General features: G+C 39.7%; 2 protein-coding genes across 5 annotated transcripts; both read left to right on the forward strand.

Annotated features, from left to right (window-relative positions):
- The first annotated feature begins 17,739 nt into the window (after positions 1 to 17,739).
- On the forward strand, positions 17,740 to 18,815 carry LOC110910403 (L10-interacting MYB domain-containing protein-like). The gene is made up of 2 exons (XM_022155061.2): positions 17,740 to 18,167; positions 18,245 to 18,815. Exons 1-2 carry the CDS (start codon positions 17,853 to 17,855, stop codon positions 18,509 to 18,511), a joined length of 582 nt encoding a protein of 193 aa, XP_022010753.1. The 5' UTR covers positions 17,740 to 17,852; the 3' UTR covers positions 18,512 to 18,815.
- A 2,669-nt stretch (positions 18,816 to 21,484) lies between these two features.
- LOC110912532 (tRNA nucleotidyltransferase cca2) lies at positions 21,485 to 23,924 on the forward strand. Of its 4 annotated transcripts, none has more exons than XM_022157266.2 (2): positions 21,485 to 21,660; positions 21,980 to 23,924. In XM_022157266.2, exon 2 carries the CDS (start codon positions 22,016 to 22,018, stop codon positions 23,753 to 23,755), a length of 1,740 nt encoding a protein of 579 aa, XP_022012958.1. In that variant the 5' UTR covers positions 21,485 to 21,660; positions 21,980 to 22,015; the 3' UTR covers positions 23,756 to 23,924. The 4 variants fall into 4 exon arrangements, with proteins under 4 accessions (XP_022012958.1, XP_022012959.1, XP_022012960.1 ...); XM_022157267.2 differs by having other exon boundaries at positions 21,992 to 23,924; XM_022157268.2 differs by having other exon boundaries at positions 21,995 to 23,924.
- Positions 23,925 to 24,110: the final 186 nt, after the last annotated feature.

A 24,110-nucleotide genomic window follows, 5' to 3' on the forward strand; every position in this document is an offset into this window, starting at 1 on the left:
AAACAGTAATTAACTCAAAAAAAAAAAAAAGGTGAACACTTAACAGAATAATGGATTGAAATGGTTACGAAAGTGAAACCACAGGAACTGAAATGGTTATGAAAGTGAAACCACAGGGACTGAAATCGCAAATTTTAAACTAATGGACTGAAATAGTGATTTTTGACAAACCACAGAGACGAAAATAATAATTAACTCAAAAAAAAACAAAAAGGTGAACACGGGACTCGAACCCGGGTTCCTGCTGTTAAAAGGCAACACATCAAACCACTCCTACACAACTAAGCTTTGTTAGTATATCATGATCCTTCGACATATATATCCTATTTTATCGCTGATTTCCTTTGAAACCTTCACTTTGCCGCCAATGATGACAGTGAGAACATGGCTGTTCTTTCCTTTTATAGTTGATTGCCTTCTTTTTTTTTGGATGATTTTCCTGATTGATCGGAGCCCATATTACACGCGTTTCCGTTTTTACGCCAATCACGAACCTGGACTCGTTCATAAAACACGTACAATCAATCACGACTTTTTCCAAATTTACGAGACGAGCGAACCTTATAATAACCGAGACCATCATCATTGCTCGATACCCTCACACACTCTCAAAGTCTCTATCTCTTATATCACATCACCGGAATTCTTTTCTAGACGCCGGAAGTCGGGGACTTCACCGGAGAGAACCTTCGCTAGAGACGAGAATCACGTTCCGCATACCTCGGTGTCGGTATACTTCTTGTTACCTTTCTATCTTCTTTTAAATCCTCTGTTGAAGTCTTATAGTTCTTTTTCGACTTTATTCATTCAAATAAACTAATGAACGAAGAAGATGAAACTTTGATGTACAGTTATCATGTGTTCTTATAAAACCAATAATAGAAATCTTATTCTATCACTAAAGGTAACTTGAAACCAATCAAAATCTTGTTTTATAAACTAACAGTAGGTGGGTTTGTTTAAATGGGTTTATTAGAAAGGAGATGAACTGCTATGGTGATTTAAAAATAATAAAGTTCATATTCAAACACAAAACAATAAGGTAGCCTAGTGGTGTTTGCCCATATTTTCTAGTTTTGGCAACCAATGTATTCTTAAATGTTATTAAAAAGAGTTAATTGCCAAAATCGTCCCTGAGGTTTGGGCACATTTGTCATTTTCGTCCAAAATGACAGTTTGGTATTATTTAGCCCCCCACGTTTGCAACTTTTTGCCATTTTCATCCAAATCCCTAACCAAATTACCCAAATGCCCAACCAGGTTACTTTTTACTCACTTTAGGGTATTTTTGAAATTTGAAAATGATAAGGGGGTAAATTGTAAAGTGGCCGATGCATACATACCTTATATACGAGTATTCAGTTGTTCACAGATCATTCACCTCCCCTACCACCACCACCACCCCCACCCCCATTGCACCACTACCGCCACCACACCACACCATTACCGCCACCATCCCCACCACCGCACCTCCACCGCCCCCACTATACCGCCACCGCCACCCCCACCCCCCACCCCCACCGTACCACCCTGACTAGATCAATGAACTAGGGTTTAATTTTGGTAACTTAGGAGGTCTCCCACCTACACCATGAGTATTCCGGCAACACCAGGTGCAATCGCCGGCCTAGGTCCCTCGTCAATCCTCGAACTTAAGGCCCAATTATACAAGAGCCGATCTGGAATCCAAGCGGCTATGGAGTCACACTCGAGTCAGAACTGGTGGTGGTTGAAGCGATTGAGCGGCGACCGAAAGCTTGTGGTGGCGATTGAGCGGCGGCGGCCGGAATATCGAAGTTCTGTGGGTGAAATCGAAGTTCTGTGGGTGAAGTCGCCATAGTGGGTGAAATCGAAGTTCTGTGGGTTTTTGGAAGCCTACCACCAGCTTTCGGTGTCGTCGGTTGTATTTTTGGGGCTTTTAAAGCACAAGTATAAATATGCGTATATTTAAATTTTTGGGGCTTTTTTATGTCTGTAAATGTAAATGGGTTTTATGAATGAATGTTATAAAAGACTGGATGATGATCGGGTTTGGATGTTGTTTCTGCGTATATATAAATTTGTGGCGATGATCGGTTGCAGCTGTGGCTGCATCTGAGCCTCTTTATTTTGCAAGACGATGATGATGATTATAAATCTGAGTCAGATGTTTATTTTTTCTTTTTTTTTTTTTGTAAATTTGATGATGATGGTTGTTGGGTTTTATAGAAAGATAAACACTGGGTTTTATGAAGAAGGAAATAAGGAATGTTATAAAAGAGTGAGATAAACACAAGTTACCCCCTTATAATTGAGAAATTTCAAAAACACCCCAACCGACGGTATAAAGTAAGTAACTTGGTTAGGGATTTGGATGAAAGTGGCAAAAAGTTGCAAACGTGGGGGGCTAAATAATACCAAACTGTCATTTTAGACGAAAATGGCAAAAGTGCCCAAACCTCAGGGACGATTTTGGCAATTAACTCTATTAAAAATCAATAGCCTCCAAATGGAGCAAACAGAAAGAAACGTTGTTGTTAAATATTGTTTACAAACTAGTGCATGATAGTTCAATTTTATTTCTTTTTCGTTGAAAATTTTGAATCGATAAATGAAACCAACACTTCTAATTTTTTTTTTCTTTTTGTTCTAATTAAACACAATACCTTTAACATTGGTAATAAAAATCAATTGGTGAAATATTTATACCAATCTTTTTATAAAACAAAATATTAGTTTAAAAATTCTGATAAAAAAGTAATTAATTTGTAAACAGTAAATAATAAGTTTTTATTTAACATTAGATAATAACGCGATCATTATGTGACATTTTGTCCCTCGTATTTTAGGAAAAATCTCATTGTTTGAAGTTTTCCTCTTTAGCGTTTACAAGAAATCGCAACGCAATCAATGTGAGTATACTCGTTCCCATTTTCGTTTTAAACACATTTGGGTGCAACATGTATTCCATATTCAAATTACACAACACTTGAGTCTTGTTTTTATCACACTCTATCCACATTTAAACATGAAACGATTTGATGCTTGTAACCCCACATTCTATGCAACTTGAACGATATTTGAATGCAACTTCAACACTCTTTGAGTGCAACTTCATTATATGCAACTTGAACGATATTTGAATGCAACTTCAACACTCTTTGAGTGCAACTTCATTATATGCAACTTGAACGATATTTGAATGCAACTTCAACAATCTTTGAGTGCAACTTCATTTGGATGCAACTTGAACGATATTTGAAAGCAACTTGAACGATGTTGAAAAGTGGTAGCTAGTGTCATCGTCTTCATGTTGGATATTGAGCAACTTCAAAACTTGTTTTATTCTACTATGCTATGTATCAAATTTGTATACTCGCCAACATATTTGTTGATTTTATTTTAATACATGTTGCAGGTTGATAGACAAGATGATGAAGAAGCAAGTTAGGGTGGACTAGAAACTCACCTAGAAAATAAACTATGTTTGAAAGTTGATTTATGTTTTGATCATGTTTGAACAATGTATGACATTTTAGCATTTATGAAATTGAATTTAAATTATATTGTCACAATAGTGTTATGATGCTTTTGAGCGATTTGTTCGTCTCATCCCGATGTTTCCGCCATCGGTTGGGGTGTGACATAGAATAGATCAAGACATCGTCGATGAACACGATGACGAAGCGGTCTAGAAATGGCTTACACACGTGATTCATCAGATCCATGAAAATCGTGGGTGCGTTAGTTAAACCAAAAGGCATAACAACGAATTCATAATGGCCATAACGAGTTCGAAAAGCGGTTTTAGGGATGTCATCCTCTTGAATGCGCAATTGATGATAGCCTGAACGTAGATCGATCTTCAAGAAACACTTAGCACATTGCAACTGGTCAAGCAAGTCATCGATTCGAGGCAGAGGGTAACGGTTCTTGATGATTAACTTATTCAACTCCCGATAGTCGATGCACATCCTGAACGACCTATCCTTCTTTTTAACGAAAAGGACTGGCGCGCCCCAAGGAGAGGTGATCGGGCGAATAAAGCCTTTTTCAAGCAATTCCTGGAGTTGATTCGAGAGTTCCCTCATTTCGGATGGCGCAAGTCGAGAAGGGGCTTTGGCAACAGGGTTAGCTCCAGGAATGAGGTCGACACGAAAGTCGATATCACGGCTTGGCGGTAGTCCAGGAAGATCATCAGGAAACACCTGAGGAAATTCACGAACCACTGGAACGTCTTTGACTTCGGCTTTCCTTTTCTTTTCCTTCTCCGCTAGTACAATGTTGGCCAAGAAAGCTCTATATTCCTTGCGGAGATACTTGCTAGCTTGGATGCATGACATGAGCTTGAGACCTTTCGAAGCTGTTTCGCCGTACACACATAATAGATCACCATTCGCGAGCGAGAATCGAATCATTTTATCAAAGCACACAACTTCAGCATGGTTTTCGCGAAGGAAGTCCATGCCTACTGATGGAGGTTATGAAATCCGAGTGTTAACATGCGTAATTTGTGTGATTTATTGCCGTTTACTTGATTGTACGTTTGGAATATGTTCACTACGAAAGTTTGTGGTGTTGCAGGTCAATCGCGTAATTCGGTGAAATTAAAGTGGTTAGCGATGAAAAGGGAGAAGCACGGATGATAAACATAGCGAAAGGTGTTATTCGAAAGTTGTTTTGGGTGAGAAAATAGCCTGGAGCCATTATTGGAAAGTGGAAATTGTAAAACAAGGGAAGTCAGCAGCTCTTGACCGTAGGTTACTGAATTTCTAACGTAGCATACGGCCAAAATGAGAACAAGAACACAACAGATTTATACCGTAATCTACGGTCTTAACCCGTAGCATACGGTGCATGTAAGTTGGAGCGCACGCATGTGGTTTTGTTGGATGGCATAAGGAAGGCATCACGTGATATTGGGAATTCATAAACAATTTCATCGTCATCCAACATCATGTGGACTAGAGTTTTTAGTTAACAAGATCATCATGACTTAGTGGACTCTTGGAGGATTGTTATTGGGCTGACAACACATGTTAGTTGGATCACTTTCATCATCAACATACCCATCACAATATTATGCTAATAGTGGGCAGCCAACGAAAAGAGTCAATCATGTGCAAAAGGGAGAAGGATTGTTGGGGTCTTGTACATGAAGTCAAAAGGACATCATCATCCAACATTAATTGTTTGGTGGCTACATCACGTGAAGGGGGACTGTGGTTGTAGGGGATCAAGGCAATTAATAAGGTTGCATTTCTTAGTACACATACACATATTGGGCCGACTGGGTGGACTTCACGAATAGAAGTTGGCGGCAGTCTTGAGTGGGTCTTTTGGATTATTTTGATTGGGCCGTACATGGTTACACAAAATACAAAACATAACATCTTGATCATCATCATTAAAAGGCAGCCAACATATGGCACGTGAATAGAGAGGAGGCTTGTTTTAATTAATTCAACGTCATCATAGTGGGCTCGTAGACTTTTGGATCTTTTTGGATTGGGCCTATTAACAAAACACATCAATAATCACGGCAGATTTTGGGGGATTTCTTTTGGGGTGATTGGGCCGAAACTTATAGAAAAGGTGGCACATATTATCACGTGAAGAAGGGGTTTTTGAATGATCGACATATACCTCCATCGAGATCTCACACGAAGAAGAAAGAAGTCAGCCACTTCTCAAGCAGGCGAAGATCATCTCACCGTCATGAACGGCTAGTCTTTTTAGTGGTTTCCTCCGGATGGAGGGTTTTTGTAAGTTAGACAATTTTATGTGTTTGTGACAATCGTATAACTTGGTGATCTAAGCATTCGATGCTTTTCACCTTGATTTGATTTGATTTATTGGTTGTAAAGAATTGCATTTATTTAAACCTTAATTTCTAAGCATTCAGTTACCGAGAGTTCTAGTAATTGGGATATATTTTACATGGGGTTAGGCTTTGTAATTGTAATTGATAATCATTCGATAACCTCCCGTTATGTATTGACCGGAGTACTTAGTCGTTGGTTATCACAATTGATGAATTAGGTTTAAACACTTATGTCTATGTGAGTGTTTCGATTAAACACATAATTGAATCTAGCTATAAAACCTGAAATCTAGAGGAACCATTGTTCTCTCTTATTGATTTAAACTTCACTTTTACTTCGTAATTTTAGATAATCAATCAAACCCACAACAAAGTTTTACTTTTTCAATTTAGTTAATCAATACTTAATATTATTACACTTTCCACAATCCTCCTCTGGTTCGATATCCGACTTACTCTAGCTACTAGTTTATTTCGGTTTTTGCATGTCACTAACGACAGACATCAAAATGGCGCCGTTGCCGGGGAGGCGTGCGCAAAGTGTTTAGTGTTAAGTTTTAGTAAAAATATAAAAAAATAAAAAGAAAATAAAAATCCAAAAATAGTGTCAGTTTTGTTTTGTTCAGGTTTATGCATGGTGCTTGTGTTTTTGTGTTTGTGCAGGATGAAAGATCTTACAATATTATGCGGCTCTTCTAGATGCATTTTGTGTAGGGAACCACTTCACCCGTGTATCGGTTGCCACGAGGCCCGATTTAGACGGGAAAGAGTGAAATTGGCAGAACCACCGATGCCTTGCTATGATAATCCTTCCCCTCCACCATATTTCTATGTCTCTGATACAACGGTGGAGGATGATTATTACTCGGATGGATATGATCGGGACGAGGATGCTTATTATGAGCCAAGGACGGATGGACGATGTTTCTGTTGCGGTCGTAATCATACTTCAGTTTATGATGATGTGTGCGCGGTGTATTTGGAAAATCCAGAGTATTGGAATAAAAAAATGATGGATGCGTACATCTCAACACCGTATCAAGGATACCGACAGTATCATCCCGAGGAATATTCTGAGCCCGAGGGTGTTTATACTTATCAGACTGAGGAGGAGAAAGAGCTTGCTACGTTGGAAGTGACTTTGTCCAAAATCGAGCAGTATTTATTAGCACCCAACCTTTCCGATGAAGATCGAATCAGCTGCCTAGTTTCCAAGTGTCAGAAGTTAAAAATGAAGATAGAAATAGAAGAGCGTCTCTCACCATTACCTGATGATATTAGAGATTATTCTCAGATGGAGGAGGAGGTTGTGGAGGATAATACCACACCAATGAATCCTTTATCTGATGAAGAGTCACTAGTGGATCAGATGGTGTGTGAGGATGAGAAGGCAGAGCAGTCTGATGAGATGAATGTGTGTACCGAACCTCTCCCCATATCAATCATTCAAATTAATAAGTGTGGGGAAGAGGGTTCGAGGAAGAAGAAGAGAAGGGTGAAGCTACATAACATCGGTGTATATCTTGTGAAGTGGATTAGGGAAACCCAGAGGTGCAGTCTGAACATGCCAATTATACTGACAAACCTATGGAGATGGCATGTAAATTTCCGGGCATTTGTTGGAAATGTTTTGGGTAAGTGTGCACTAAGACCACCATAGCGCATATCAGGTACGGTCTGGCTGAAGACCTTTAAACTTAGCGCTCTCAGGAGGCAGCCCGAGGATGTAGAGTTTGTACTTTGTTTAGGTTTCGTTTGGTGTGTTGTGTTTTGACAGGTTCCTACAATTCTATCTTCACGGATGCAATGAATCAAGTGTGGGGATGTTTGGCAACATCCCCGATGAGATCTCAAAGAATCTATGAGGGGCGTATGTTCCGGTTAGATCACAACAATTACACCGCCACGGACACTCACTTGTTTTCTGATCAGGTGCATGTGTTTATCTATCCTGTGTTTTATTTGTTTTTGTATATTTGGTGGTGTGAACGTTTGTGTTGGGAATGGTGTTACGTGTCGCGTCGAGTATGTTATTAGCCGTTCATGGTTTGTGGGTGGTATTTTTCGAGTTTAGATTATAAATTGCACCATACATTGGGGACAATGTATCCCAAGTGTGGGGATGCGGTAACTTGAGAGAGGGTTGGTAAGGTTGTTGATCTCAAATGCTTGAATTGGTTGAAATTGAGAAAAGTTGAAAAATTAAAAAAAAAAAAATTGTGTTTCGAGTATGCTTGAACTACATGAAAACCAACATTTTCAATTGCTAAAGGGTTCCTACTGATATTAAACTAACTTAGATCCCTAGTCATGGTTGTCCCTTTAAGTTTCATGAGAGTATTTCTGACAGGTTTTTATAAAATAGTTAAGAAGAGATGCCTAACTAGGGGTAACATGCTTTAGGAATTACACATGCGACGTGTCGGCAACCCTTATTCCTTTTATTCGGTGAGATATTTGAGCCTAATAGATTTGTTACTTGAATTTCAATAAATGCTCATTTGCTGAGAGTAGGCCATGTGTTGCTTTGTGTTAGAACTTGTGTGGTTTGATACATGCTGAGACTGTGGTTTAGCGTATTCACATAGATGATAAAGGCATTAGGATTCATTCATTGTTTACATGTTAATTGTTTATCCACCCCACATTAGTTAACCATGTTGAGCCTTATACATTTCGTTTGTTACACCTTGTTTGACCTGTTTGATTACCAACCATGAATGACAATTGTGTATTTGTTATGAAAAAAATAGAAATGAAAAAAAAAAAGAAAAGAAAAAAAAATAGAAAAAGAAAAAGAACAAAGAACAAAGATAGAAGTTTTGTGAATATTGTTTATGTCTTGGGTAGAAACCAACCCAAAAGTATGTTATGTTTGCAAATAAAGTTGTCATGGTTTGGTATGTTCATTTGTGTTCGCCAAATAAATATAAAAAAAGCCAAAAATATTTCCTTACCTTTACCCTTAACCCAAAACCCAAAAGTCCTTTTGATATGTGTTACGTTATTTGATTCAGTGGAGGTATGATTGCTATACAAGCTTATGATTGCAAAGTAGCATATTTGGTTTTGAGTGAAATGCATACTAGCACATTACACGCTAGTCTTGATTGAGCCGAGAGGAGTGATCATTGTGAGGGGCGTGTGGCATGTGCGTAGTTTCATAAGCATGTTAGCTTTAGTTAGGCAAGTCTTAAGTTGTTTTAAATGCGTATCATTTATTTGTCAGATTGTCAACCTCAATTGTGTCAGTCTATGGGACGGGTATGACTTGGGACCTTAACTTGCTATTGCGGTAAGGGATGCAATGGTGATTTGTTAATAAGGTGAGTAATGTTTGTAATAGTTGCTTGAGGACAATCAACGTTAAGTGTGGGGATGTGATGGAGGTTATGAAATCCGAGTGTTAACATGCGTAATTTGTGTGATTTATTGCCGTTTACTTGATTGTACGTTTGGAATATGTTCACTACTTGCAGGTCAATCGCGTAATTCGGTGAAATTAAAGTGGTTAGCGATGAAAAGGGAGAAGCACGGATGATAAACATAGCGAAAGGTGTTATTCGAAAGTTGTTTTGGGTGAGAAAATAGCCTGGAGCCATTATTGGAAAGTGGAAATTGTAAAACAAGGGAAGTCAGCAGCTCTTGACCGTAGGTTACTGAATTTCTAACGTAGCATACGGCCAGAATGAGAACAAGAACACAACAGATTTATACCGTAATTTACGGTCTTAACCCGTAGCATACGGTGCATGTAAGTTGGAGCGCACACATGTGGTTTTGTTGGATGGCATAAGGAAGGCATCACGTGATATTGGGAATTCACAAACAATTTCATCGTCATCCAACATCATGTGGACTAGAGTTTTTAGTTAACAAGATCATCATGACTTAGTGGACTCTTGGAGGATTGTTATTGGGCTAACAACACATGTTAGTTGGATCACTTTCATCATCAACATACCCATCACAATATTATGCTAATAGTGGGCAGCCAACGAAAAGAGTCAATCATGTGCACAAGGAGAAGGATTGTTGGGGTCTTGTACATGAAGTCAAAAGGACATCATCATCCAACATTAATTGTTTGGTGGCTACATCACGTGAAGGGGGACTATGGTTGTAGGGGATCAAGGCAATTAATAAGGTTGCATCTCTTAGTACACATACACATATTGGGCCGACTGGGTGGACTTCACGAATAGAAGTTGGCGGCAGTCTTGAGTGGGTCTTTTGGATTATTTTGATTGGGCCGTACATGGTTACACAAAATACAAAACATAACATCTTGATCATCATCATTAAAAGGCAGCCAACATATGGCACGTGAATAGAGAGGAGGTTTTGTTTTAATTAATTCAACGTCATCATAGTGGGCTCGTAGACTTTTGGATCTTTTTGGATTGGGCCTATTAACAAAACACATCAATAATCACGGCAGATTTTGGGGGATTTCTTTTGGGGTGATTGGGCCGAAACTTATAGAAGAGGTGGCACATATTATCACGTGAAGAAGGGGTTTTTGAATGATCGACATATACCTCCATCGAGATCTCACAAGAAGAAGCAAGAAGTCAGCCACTTCTCAAGCAGGCGAAGATCATCTCACCGTCATGAACGGCTAGTCTTTTTAGTGGTTTCCTCCGGATGGAGGGTTTTTGTAAGTTAGACAATTTTATGTGTTTGTGACAATCGTATAACTTGGTGATCTAAGCATTCGACGCTTTTCACCTTGATTTGATTTGATTTATTGGTTGTAAAGAATTGAATTTATTTAAACCTTAATTTCTAAGCATTCAGTTCCCGAGAGTTCTAGTAATTGGGATATATTTGACATGGGGTTAGGGTTTGTAATTGTAATTGATAATCATTCAATAACCTCCCGTTATGTATTGACCGGAGTACTTAGTCGTTGGTTATCACAATTGATGAATTAGGTTTAAACACTTATGTCTATGTGAGTGTTTCGATTAAACACATAATTGAATCTAGCTATAAAACCTGAAATCTAGAGGAACCATTGTTCTCTCTTATTGATTTAAACTTCACTTTTACTTCGTAATTTTAGATAATCAATCAAACCCACAACAAAGTTTTACTTTTTCAATTTAGTTAATCAATACTTAATATTATTACACTTTCAACAATCCTCCTCTGGTTCGATATCCGACTTACTCTAGCTACTAGTTTATTTCGGTTTTTGCATGTCACTAACGACAAACATCACCTACTATCACGTCGAAACTTCCGAGCTGCATTGGAATAAGGACGATTGGAAAGATGTGATTGTTGAGCTCGAGAGCACGGTGTACAGAGTTAACGGCGACAGTTCTTCCAGTAGCGACTTCAACTTCGAATGACGAGGAGAGATAAGAGCGCTTACGACTAAGGAGCTTCTCGAATTCAAACGATACAAAGCAGTTATCGGCTCCAGTATCAAACAAACACGATGCATAAATACCATTCACAAGGAACGTACCATTAACCACGTTGTTGTCAGACTGGGCTTGACGAGCGTTGATGTTGAAGGTTCTAGCACGGGCTGCTTATTGCTGCTGCTGAGGCTGCTGCTGCTGTTGGGGCTCTTGCTTCACCACCCTGTTCAGGCACATGTTTGCAAAGTGGTAAGGGTCTCCATATGCAAAGCAGAATCGAGCATTGACCGCGGACGCTTGAGCTACGTGTTGGCCTTGAGGGGCTGGGAGTAGAGCTTGATGAGCAGTGGCAAGGGCTGTAGTGTTACGGGGACCATAGCGACAATTCGCAGTGAAATGACCGTAGAGGTTGCAATGAGCGCAGAAACAACAGGCAAGTCCCACCGGATGATGATATGAGCATGTCGGGCAGAGCGGGTGGGGACCTGTGTACGCACGCTTTGCTGGCGGCGCTTGAGTAACTGGTGCTGGTCGATTGTGAGACTGCTGCTGAGCCGGTACGGCTTGCAGAGGGGCAGCAGTGGTTGTGACAACACAGTTTTTGTTGCTGGAGCTGCTGTTGTTGTGCTTCTTCTTGCGGCGTGATGACTTGGATGGCTGAGCAGTGGAGTCGGTGGTTGTTGCAGTTGTAGCTTGATGCAAAGACTTGGAGGGCTTATCCCATACACCAGATTTTACTCGCTTGTCATTGATCTCGACGGCAAGCAAGTAAGTCTCCTCAATTGATGTTGTCTTGGCGGCGTGAACAAAGTCGGTACCACAGTCAGGTAGAGCTCGGATGTACTTCTTGATGCCCATGTCTGGCGTCTTGACTTGATCGGGACAGATAATGCTAAGCTGCTTGAAGCGAGCAGTCAAGGCAGCATTGTCTCCGTCCTTCTGCTTGATGTTCCAAAACTCGTCCTCCAGCTTTTGACGTTCATGGGAGGGCAGAATTCGTCCATCATGATGGCCTTCAGCTCTTCCCAAGTCAGCTCATAAGCTGCATCATTCCCGCGTTTGTTTCGTTCGGCCGTCCACCAGTCTAGAGCTTGGGACTGGAAGACGCCGGTCGCATTTAGGGTACGGAGATTCTCAGGACAGCCTCTTTGGCGCAGAGTGACTTCAACCGAATCAAACCATTGAAACATGGCGGTAGGGCCATCTTCTCCAGTGAATTCTTTTGGTCCGCATGCCTTAAACTGTTTGAAGCTGAAAACAGTCTTGTTAGCATCTTTAGGAGCTTCGATCCTCAACTCCTCAGATGATTTGCTGACGTTTTCATAAACATCACTCACGGCTTTGGCCGCTTGCTTGGCGATGATAGCAGCAAGACGAGGGTCTCGCTTTTCTTGACGGGTAAGATGGTGTCGATGTCCAGATGACGACATGGTCTGCAACAGACATCGTCACAGAACTCAACACAACTATTCGAATCTCACCTCACACGTCTACTACTTACTAAAGCTCAGGAACACGATAAGCACGAACCACATAAACACATAGGCACCAAAACCACATAATCACATAATCACAGAAGCACATAAGCACATAGGGCACAGAATCACAGAAACACATAAGCACATAAGCACAGATGCAGTCAGAATACAGAAACCTATCATTCAAAGCTCGCGTGTTGTTCGTATGTAGCGTTCGTGGATAGCATTTCGAGTAGCATAGTATAGTCGTATTGCATGTCGAGTATAGTATAAGCATATATCATAGCATAATAGTGTCTAGGATTGCAGCGATTTGTTACCGTCTTGAGAAAGAATAGCAAGGCGAGTCGTGTGTGTCGATCAAGGTGATAGAAAAAATCGAGGAACTTTCAAAATCTTAAACACATAAACAGATAAATACACATAAAACACACAAAATCAACGAATTATCAGAGTAACAGCTGCAGGCTTAGAATCAGAACACATAAAATCGAGAGATAGATTGTCTGCGACTATTAGGCATCGACTACCCAAAGCGGTTCGACTATTCACAATTGACTTGTCGTCACATTTCGACTTTCGGGATCGTGTTTCTGCCTCGATTCTTGGGCATTCAACACGCATTCTCTAGGTCATACTCGTGAGTTTAGGTCGTTGGAGTCCGTCGAGGCTTTGGTGAGATAAAATAAAAATCAGAACAAGTTGTCAAGGTTAGGGTTTCACCCCTAGCTTAGCAATTTCTTCCTTATTTTAGCAAAGTTGAGGAGATTATTCATTAAAATATGGATTTCACTCCTGATTTGGTATAATTCTCCTCGTTCGTTATTGAAAGTAATGAGGAAATCATTGATAAATTGATAAAATCAGCATTGAGCCAACAATTTAGTCTAGAGTTTGTGGTTTCACACCTAATCCGACTAAATCGCTTGACTTTATTTGGAAATTCGAGTGCAGTGATAGCGAGAAATAGCTGGGTATAGCACATAAGCTCGGTCTGTTGGTTCCTAACTATAGTCTAGGTCTCTAAGACAGCGACCCGGACTAGGTTGTGTCTAGCCTAATTCCCTATAGTTATGGCTCTGATACCAATCTGTCACACCCCAACCGATGGCGGAATCATCGGGGCATGGCACTGAGCGAAACAGATTGTCCAGAAGTTTCCACAACAACTATCATTACCATTCAGTTTAAATAATACGTCCCATACCGTATCCCAAACAGTAAAACAAATTATTACAAAATACAACTAGTCAAATACTCTGTTCCGACAACTCAGATTCAAATAAAATAAATATTGTTTATTTGCTTCTAAAGACCCCTAGCTTGACCACTACAGACAACTATTTGTTGGGGGGCTCTAGAGCTTTATTCTAGCCTCGCTTCCCTAGCAAGTAAACACCTTAAACACCTGTCACATACGTTAAAATAAGGTCAATACATATAATGTAAATGTGAGCATACAAGTTTGATAATAGCATATAGAGTTCGAAATAGTTTACGCATAACCAGCACGTACACAGAGGAAAACGAAGCATGTTAATTATCGACATGGATCCATCGATACCAATGACTGCGGGTTGACTGCCCGAGGCAGTTCGCAATACATGATTACCACCGTAATCCATGTAGTAATGGTCCTTAACAACCCCCCGTGTGAACGGGTGCTGAGTCCAAACTATAGTACTACGTCGTTAAGGCAGGTAGACAGCATTCCACGTGTAAACATAACAATAAGCATTCATTTAGTCACGTAATACATGCAGAACTGTTAGCGTTTAAATAATTGAGTAGTGTGTTCGATTGTGATTTTAGATAAGTAACGTATGTAACACCCAAAAGTGCTAAAGTAAAAAGGGTTCGAGTATTCTCACAACGATTGATGGATTGAAGGGAGCGCTTGAGAGTAGGGTTAGCCTGAATAGTTCGATAGCATAACGACGAGTAACGCGTAAAATGGAAACAAGTGTCAAGGGGTCGAACAGCCTGGTCGATCGGACGGTAAGTTCGATTGAATGGGTTGTTCGTTCGGTTTGACAGTCCGTTCGAACAGTCTGTTCGGTCGGCCGGCAGGCTCGATCTGTTGGACCGTTCGAGTGGATTGTTTCTTCCTCTGAGTAGGATGTGTTTGTGTATGATGGCTTGTCCTTTTGAAGTTTTCGTTGTAGTATTTGAGAACACTGAAGTGTCCTTACCTTTCAGGTCGATCGATCGAACGGCCTGTTCGATCGGCCGGCTTAACCGATCGGTTAGGTACTTCAGAAATGGTCCTCAGTGGGATGTCACCTGATCGGACGGCATGTTCGATCGGGTGGCACTCCAATACATCGAACGAGTTGAAAATCGATTAAGTGTTGAAGCATAATATCTCATGCTCCGAAGAGTAATGTTATCAAATAGTCGCTCGATCGAACATTACTTTGTTCAATACTATATTTCATGAATTTGTCAAAGTGTAGGACCATGTGCTAGCCGATCGGCTGGCCTGGTCGATCGGCTGACATGTCCGATTGGTTGGGCTGTTCGTTCGAACAGCCTGTTCGATCGGTCAGCATCCTGACCTGGTCGGCCTGTTCGTCTAACACTTGGCTGTTCTGTTTGTTTGACGTCATATCGAGATATTTTGACAACGAGCTGAACCATGGAACCTTCGTTCTTACTTGTTTCCCCTGCTCGGACAAGAATCACCCAAGTCCGGCAGGTGAACGGTTCGGAACGGTAGTTTAACGTTTAACCCGAAATTGGTGAACCTCGTAGATAGAATCCGAATCTTGAACCATGCAACCATTAAAATGGTTAGTGAGTTGGCTTAAGCTCCGTTTCTACCGGTTTGAAGGCATTGAGTGTAAAAGAGTTGAAAGAAAGTTGGAAAATCCTTCCTTCAATCCTCCACACCATGTAAATGTTCAGATCTGTGATGGATCTTAGTTTGTTTCTGTGGAAATCGGTTAGATCCAAGTGATTCTTGCTGGATTGGAGCCAAAACATGAAGTTCTTGAAGAATACCATGATAACATCATCCTAGAATACCTAGATCTTGATGATTTCACGGTTAGAAATCAAGATTTGAAAGATAGAAAGGTGAAGAAGTGTGCATGGATCAAGAAAGTAAAAGATTTAGGATGAAATCTTACCGGGATTGAGAGAAATCTGAGAAATAGTGAAGAGCACGAGCTGGTCGGTCAGAGAGTTTCCAAAAGTGGAAAGAATGACAATGACAGGGCTATTTATAGGCTTCCAAAAGGGAAAGGGCTGGCCGATCGGCCAGGCATCCCGATCGGACAGCCTGCTCGATCGGACAGTCCGTCCGATCGGCTGGGCTGTTCGATCGGCTGGGAGCCTGATCGATCAACAGCCTGTTTCGAGCGTTCGGGGCGACAATTTCTGATATTTCGATTTCGATTGAAGACGATACGAATACGATTGAGTCCCTATTCAAATTACTTTTAGTCCCAACTACTATATTTACATACAAGCATCTACATTCCACACTATCTTTTCGTCACCATTCATCATAATTTGATTTAGATTGAGTTTGATTGAGTTTCGAGTTTCGATTCGATTGATCACCACACATAACATAAAGTAAACGCGCTCAGGTAACACATAAGGCACACACACACACGTATAATAACACCAAAGTCGCATAATTCGAGTTTCGAGTTCGATTGATGATTCGATTAGCTTGATTATTGATTGATTAACTTTATCGCATTGTTACTTCCTACTATTCACAGTCGTAAACGTTTCGCGTCGATAAATATTCGATTACTTCGATTTCTTTGATTAACAACACTTACTCCACATAATACAATTGAAATAAAGATAAAATAGGCTAATCACGGTCAAAGAAGTCAAACTTGACTTTGACTTTGACATTCGAAAACACGGGGTGTTACATCTGATATGTTAAAAAATTCATTTTTGGGCTGAAATGGTTAAACTGTCTAAACCACAGGGGTCAAAATAGTAATTTACTCTATAAGAAGTAAAACCAAATTATAATTTGTTTGTTTTGTTTCAAAGTAAAAATTTAACAAGAGTATAAGATGGGTGTTTTTCGGTTTGAATTTCAGGTTTCTCATTATTGTAGTGGTTTTTTGTTATCGTAGTTGATTGAACGTTCAAAGAGTTGTACAAATAAAAAAGGGCAAAATCCTAATGTAATTTGGTCCCTCGTTTTTTACTAGACTGAGGGGCTGTTTGGCAACCCTCTTAATGATTCATTAAGAGGCAACCCTCTTATTCGGACAGAGGCTGTATGTTTGGTTGGCAAAATACCAACCTCTTAATGGTACCATTCAGTGCTTAATCATTCAGTGATAGGAACTTGCTGAAAGAAAAAAAAAAGACTCCGCATACCCCTTTCCTTCTTCTCTTCTCTGTATCACAACTAGGGTTCACAAGTTCCTTCTTCTCCTCTCATCAAGACCACCTCACCTCAGCCCCCATCCTTCTCGCCGCCCTCCTTCTCCGCCCGTCCGTCTCTCCTCCTCCCTTCCTCCGCCTCTCCTCCTCCCTCCGCTGCCTACATCTCTCTCCTCGATCCAAGTCCCGCTCGGTTCGCCTCCTTCTCCTCCGCCGGTCCGCCTCCTTCTCCTCCTCCCTCCGTCCGCCTCCTCCTCCTCCTCACATCCTCCGCCGGTCACCGCCTCCTCCCTCCGTCCAAAATACAGGTTCGTTTTTTTTTCTATTAAACTGATTTTTAATTTAAAGTACTCATTATTATGATGTGGTTAAACTCATTTGTAGTTTGATTTGGTTTTTTTAATTAAACTGATTTTTTTTATTAAAGTGATTTTTAATTTAAACTGATTTTTAGTTTGATTTGGTTTTTTGGTATGGATATGTTTATTTTTCTGTTTTTTTATTAGTTTGATTTGGTTTTTTTTATTGATTGATGTTATATGTAGAATGGTTATGTTGTATGTTGCAAATTCATAGTTGATTATTATTAGTTGTTACATTAGAAATATTGGCTAATTGGTATGATTGTGAATGGTTCTGTTGTATGTTTGATTGTGGTTCTGTTGTATGTTTGATTGTGGTTCTGTTGTATGTTGAAAAAAGATATAAGTTTTCTTTGTGAATGGTTATGTTGTATGTTGAAAAAAGATACATGTTTTCGCTATGTGAATGGTTATTGGTATGATTGAGGTGGTTTAAATCCATAATTTTTAGGAAGCAATATCCAAACAAATGGCAAAAAGGATTAGGATTAATTGGAAGCAAGAAGGTGTTGAAAAAACCTTTCTTGAAGCATGTGTTCATGAAATAACCGTTAATGGTCGTGAAGGAAGCAGTCTTAAACAAGCGTCATGGAAAACTGTAGCTGAAAATTTGAAAACACAACATAATTTCATAGTGGAACAACGTCAAATGAAGAATCACTATGATTTTCTAAAAGGAAAATTTGCAGCTTGGTTAAAGCTTAAAAACAAAACCGGGAATGTCTATGATCCAGTTACAAACAGCTTTAACTTGTCAGAAGAAGAGTGGCAAATTGAGATGAAGGTATCTGTTTTATACTAATAATTAGTAGTGGTATATTCCATTAATTTTATAGTATTTTAAAATATTTCTTCACACAGTCTAACAAGTATGTAGAAGCTTTGAGAAGTGCGCCACTTGCTTTCCCCAAGCTTTGTTGTCAATTGTTTGAGGGGTCTACTTCAAATGGGTTTGATAGTTGGGGGCCAAGTTCTACGCTTCCTCATCCTTCCGAGGAAGTGAATGAGCACAATTTGGTTGGTATGGATGTCGAATGCACTCAAGTGGATTCCCCAGGTAAAGGTGTTAGTGAGGAGTCAAGTATTCGGTCCCAAAAAAAAAGAAAAAGGAGAGAAACGAAAACATAAGGCAACATTAGAGTCACAGCTTATAGAAGTTGGTGAAGATATTAGCAAGTTGGCAAAGATGATGATTGAGAAACACACACTTTCTGATGATATGGATGCATGTTTGGAGAAGTTGGAGACATTGGGTTGGGATGAGTCGGATGCGAAATACGAAACAGCGCTTTTGCTTTTTGGTGAGAGTGCCGATCTTAGGAAACTGTGGGTACGTCTTAAGCCGCAGAATTGTGAGAAATGGGTTAAGAATGCGGGAGCGAAGTATGGATTGTTTAACTAATATTGTGCTTTGATTGTTTTTTTTTTTTTTTTTTTTTTTTTTTTTTTTTTTTTTTTGGTTAGATGTTATGTTTTGGATGTTATGTTTTGGATGTTAGGATGTTATGTTTTGGATGTTATATTTTGGATGTTATGTTATGGATGTTAGTTCAAGACATAGAGTGGGGTTCACAAGGTATTGACTATATGACTTCTTTACGTAACCAGATTGCTAATCAGTTGCTTCCAAATGATTCAAATTAAAATTGTATGCAGAGTTGTGTTATTTGTATTTGGATTTCGTATGTTGTGTTAGTTTGTATTTGGATTTTCGTATGTTTCCATGGAATTTAGAGGATTGATGTGTAATTTGGATTTTCTATGGCGTTTTGTATTTTTCTTTTACAATTTTTCATCAATCTGTACACTATTCAGAACTCTTGCCAAACAGATACATTTCATTCAGCACATAATAGTTCAGAGGGGTAATATAGTCATTCTGCACAGTCATTCAGAGATACAACCAAACAACTCTTACTTGTTCAGCACTTACTGGTTCAGAGCCTCTTACCCATTCAGACCTCTTACTGGTTCAGCACTTACTGGTTCAGCACTTGCCAAACAGCCCCTGAGCTTTCTAGAACCGAAAACCGATTACCTAATTAGTTTTTGGTTTAAAAGCAAATATATAATCCGTTTCGGCTCCAAATGGCTTCGGTTTAATTAGATTATCTTTTTGATTAATTTGATAACATACATCAAGTGTTTAATTAGTTCCAAAATATATACATCGAAATCTTTCTATTTGTAGGTCCACTCCGAAATCAGTTCCAAAATCTATGAAGAAGGATTCGAGGTTAATGAAGAAATCGTTCCAATGGTGACTTTGACGAGGAAATTAGTTCCAAAATCATTACAAAATCACTTATAGGTTATAGGTGGATGACCAAACGAGGGTCAGATCAAATTAGTCACGACCAATAAATCAATCATGACGACAATCAGTTGATCATGAGAATAAGGTTAAAGTTTGGACGACTCAAAGTCAAAAGTAAGGAAGTTATTTTAAAGCATAATTTTTTCGCCCTGGGTTTTTAACAAATCAAATTCTTTGTTTCACAAATTTACCAATCAAACACCTTGATAATACCCAAAATCCGAATTCAACATCATAAGAAACTCACACGATTTAATGGAAGGTTAAGCGTATAAATAAAGAGTTATAAACCAAAGTAGTGTAGGTTTAAATCTTTATAAGTACTTTGTTCTCTTGTATTTAAGCATATAAAGTTTGTTGTTTTAAAAAAAAAAACCAAAATCAAAATTTCTACGTTTCAAGCAAAAAAAAAAAAAAAAAAAAAGCCAACTTTCCATGGTCTAAACAACTTATTTAGAAGGTAGGGGGTATTCCTTTCATCTACCTTACTCCCCTTTAATCCTGCATTGCTAACACTAGTAAATTTCTTGTAGCACTTCTTTCATCTACCATAGAAACAAGGGACCCGCAACTACACACATTGCTTTCATAACCTTTCTTCGGGTAGATGCACCCACTCATGTTACTAACCCGTCCAACTTACATTACAGGGTGGCGACGGAGTACCCGCTTAGGGTTGCTACACCCCTTACCAGTAGGGGTGTGTATGGTTCGGTTAGGTTATTAGCATTATCTGTAACCGTAACAGTAACCAAAGTCATAAGTTAATCGATTCATTTTATTCGGTTAATTTATCGGTTTCGATTCGGTTAATTTCCTTTGATAACCAAACCAAACATTGACTAAAATTTTTGTTTAGAAATACATGTAATGGAGGTAAAAAAAATACATGAATTGGATATATAAATAAATAAAATAGAGGTTTAAGCACATGAAATAGTAGTATAAAACATGAAATGGAGGTATAAAAGCTAAAATATATGAAGATTTAAATGATTCGGTTCGATTAACCGATGATACAAAAATATCCGATATCCAATTTTCGATTAACTCGGTTTCGATTAATTTCGATTCAGTTTTGATTAACAGTTCGGTATTGCTCACCCCTACACCCTTAGGTAGCGTTTGGTATGCAGGAATAGGAGGTGGAATGGAATAGACCATTGAGAGGGAATGAAGAAAAGAGTGTTTCGTTGGTTGATGAAATGGAATCGTCCATTCCAAAATGCATTCTATTCCCTCAAAATCATTTCATCCCTCCCCTATTTTTTTTCCATTCAATTCTCTCTTCACCCTTCATTAACAACACCACAACCCACTACCATTGCCACCACCCACCACCACTGTCGTCCGCCGCTGTCACCCACCACTGCCATCACCCGCCACCGTCGTTGCCGCCACCCACCTCCATCCCTGCCACCGCGGTCGCCGCCATTAACCATCGTCGTTGTCACCTCCGATCACCACTACCACCCACCTTCGATCACCGCCGCTGCCACCTCCGATCACCGCCGCTGTCGCCACCCACCTCCGATATCGCTATCAACCACCACCACCCACCGCCACCACCGTCGCCGCCGCCGCTACAACTGCCACCTATCATCACCCACCATCGCCGCCCATCATTGACCACCGCCGTCCGATTTTATTACTTCGTTTTTTCTCGCATACCAAACAACAAAAAGTAATAGTTCATTCCATTCTCATATGGTAACCAAACAAAACATGCAATGGTAATGATGAATTCTATTACCTTATCCATCCCATTATATCGTTTCAACATGTTTCAAATCGGGCAAATCGACAAATTTCTTGTGTTTGGATGGTTTATCAACACCCCAACTAGTTTAGGTTAAAAGGTAAATAGCCTCTCCGGCTACTAACCGCCGTCTGGTCTCCACCACCAGCTATCTCTTCTATCTCCTGAATCTCACAAGCTGCTTCCAGTTGGTGATTACAGGTGCCTCTCTTTCTCCATATTCGTATCATCACTCAATTAGGGCTTCCTTCGTTCCATACAATCTTCTTGTTGAATTTCTTTTTTTATTTAATCTCTTTATAATCATCATCACAGCAAAATCACACATCTTATTATATAGTTGTTCATTTTATTTCTATAAACCCTATCGAGTAATTTTAGGGTTTTAACATTTCATTTATTAGTTATTTTTGTTTAACTGTTTGTAGTAAATATTTACATGATAAACTGTTTGTTAGTTTGGGGTAATACTATTGAAAATCATATGTATGTTTAACATATGTATATTTTACTTTCATAGTGATATTTGCAGCAGCTATCTTTGCTGTGGGTATGTATGGCTAAGATTACTGAGAAAATAACACAACTTGGGTGGTTTTATGGATCTTCTTTGACAGCAACCTTTACAAGGAAGCCCCTTCTTGTTCCTGCGCGTAAAACCACCGTCAAATTAAACAACCCGTTATTTCCCTTTCCCAGAACTCAGGTCCTGTACCGGTGTTGCAGAGCAATGTCAAAGACAAACAGAACTTTGTCGTCAAGTCGACCCGTTTTGGTGAAGGAAAACATTGATCTAACTGATAAAGAAAAACAGATATTTGATCGGCTGCGTGCAGTTCTTCGTCATTTCAGTCTTGAAACCAAGCTTCGAGTTGCGGGTGGGTGGGTTCGTGACAAGCTTCTAGGGAAAGAGTGTTATGATATCGATATCGCGCTTGATAATATGTTGGGAAGAGAGTTTTGTGAAAAGGTGAATGAGTATTTGGTAGCTTCGGGTGAAGAAACGCAAGGAGTTGGTGTTATTCAAAGCAATCCGGACCAGTCTAAGCATTTGGAAACCGCAAGGATGCGTCTTTTCGACGTCTGGATCGATTTCGTGAACCTGAGATCTGAAGATTACTGTGAAAACAGTAGAATTCCGACGATGCAGTTTGGCACTGCGGAACAGGATGCTTACCGAAGGGATTTGACGATTAACAGCTTGTTTTATAATATCAATACATGCTCGGTTGAAGATTTGACAGGGAGAGGGTTGGAAGATTTGAAATGTGGAAAAATCGTGACGCCTTTACCGCCAAAAGAGACGTTTTTGGATGACCCGTTGAGAGTTCTTAGAGCTATTCGTTTTAGTGCTAGGTTCGAGTTTGAAATGGTGGAAGAGTTAAAGGTTGCAGCTGCGGACAACGATGTGAAATCTGCCATTTCTGATAAAATAAGCAGGGAACGTATCGGTCACGAGATTGATCTTATGGTAAGTGGGAACCAACCGGTTAAAGCAATGACTTACGTATCTGAGTTGGGGTTACTTAGGGTTGTCTTCACACCACCCGAAAATTGTGACCCGTCGATCTCAAAAGAACACGATAAAGCTTGCGTTGGATATATGGATTTAGCATGGAGACACATGCATGGGGTTGGATGTAGCTTCAGTGACGAACAAAGGAGACTGTATTTGTACGCATCGTTGCTTCTTCCGCTTAGGAAAACCGTTTACCTTGATAACAAAAAGAAAACAGTACCCGTAGCGAACTACATCTTTAGAAACTCCCTCAAGTTGAAAGCTAGCGATGCCGATGATGTCATGAGGCTGCACAGTGCGGCCGAGAAGCTCTTGTCTTTGATACCATTCGTGTTATCTGGCGACAACATGCAAACCGGTGAAATCACTTGGGAAACGGAGGTTATAGACGTTGACGTGTCGTTGAAGTTAAGGATCTTGTTGGGTTTGCTTCTTAGGGAAATTAAAGATTTATGGAGGGCTGCGTTGATGCTTTCGACTCTTGTATACAACAATGATTCTTCCGTTGAGGGGGATTTAGAGAAAAGAAGACAAGTGTTTACGGAGGTTGAGCGAGAAATTTTGAAATTAGGTTTGGATAAAGTGTGGGAAATTAAACCTTTGATTAATGGGAAGGATATAATAAGGCTTTTGGAGCTTGGAAAAGGGGGTCCGGTTGTTAGCGAATGGCAACGGAAACTGTTACAATGGCAGCTTGCTTATCCGTCTGGATCCGTCGAGGAATGCATTGATTGGATGACAAGGCAAGCACGATTGAAACATAATGTAGATTCTTAGTTACAGGCTTATTTAGGACTCGAATTCCACCGCTTAAGTGCATAGTCATAGACCATTTTACTGGTATTGCTTATTTTTGAACCTTTTTTATTGAGGCTTTTTTTTTCAAAGTTTTGAATGGAATTGAAAATATGTTGCAATGATTTGTGCAAAGTTTGCAGTTATGATATTTGTTAGCAGATCAAACCTGTAGGTGTCATCTCTGATTTATATACCATATCTTAATATCAAAGGTCGGTGTTCACCCCTACACTTTCAAGTTTTTTCACTTTACACCCTCAAACTTTTTACATGGTCACACCCTCAACTTTTTACAACAAAGAGTATTAATCTTTTATCTTTAAGTAAGTTGCAC

This window comes from Helianthus annuus, chromosome 15 (genome assembly GCF_002127325.2).
Source record: "Helianthus annuus cultivar XRQ/B chromosome 15, HanXRQr2.0-SUNRISE, whole genome shotgun sequence".
Classification (NCBI taxonomy): domain Eukaryota; kingdom Viridiplantae; phylum Streptophyta; class Magnoliopsida; order Asterales; family Asteraceae; genus Helianthus; species Helianthus annuus.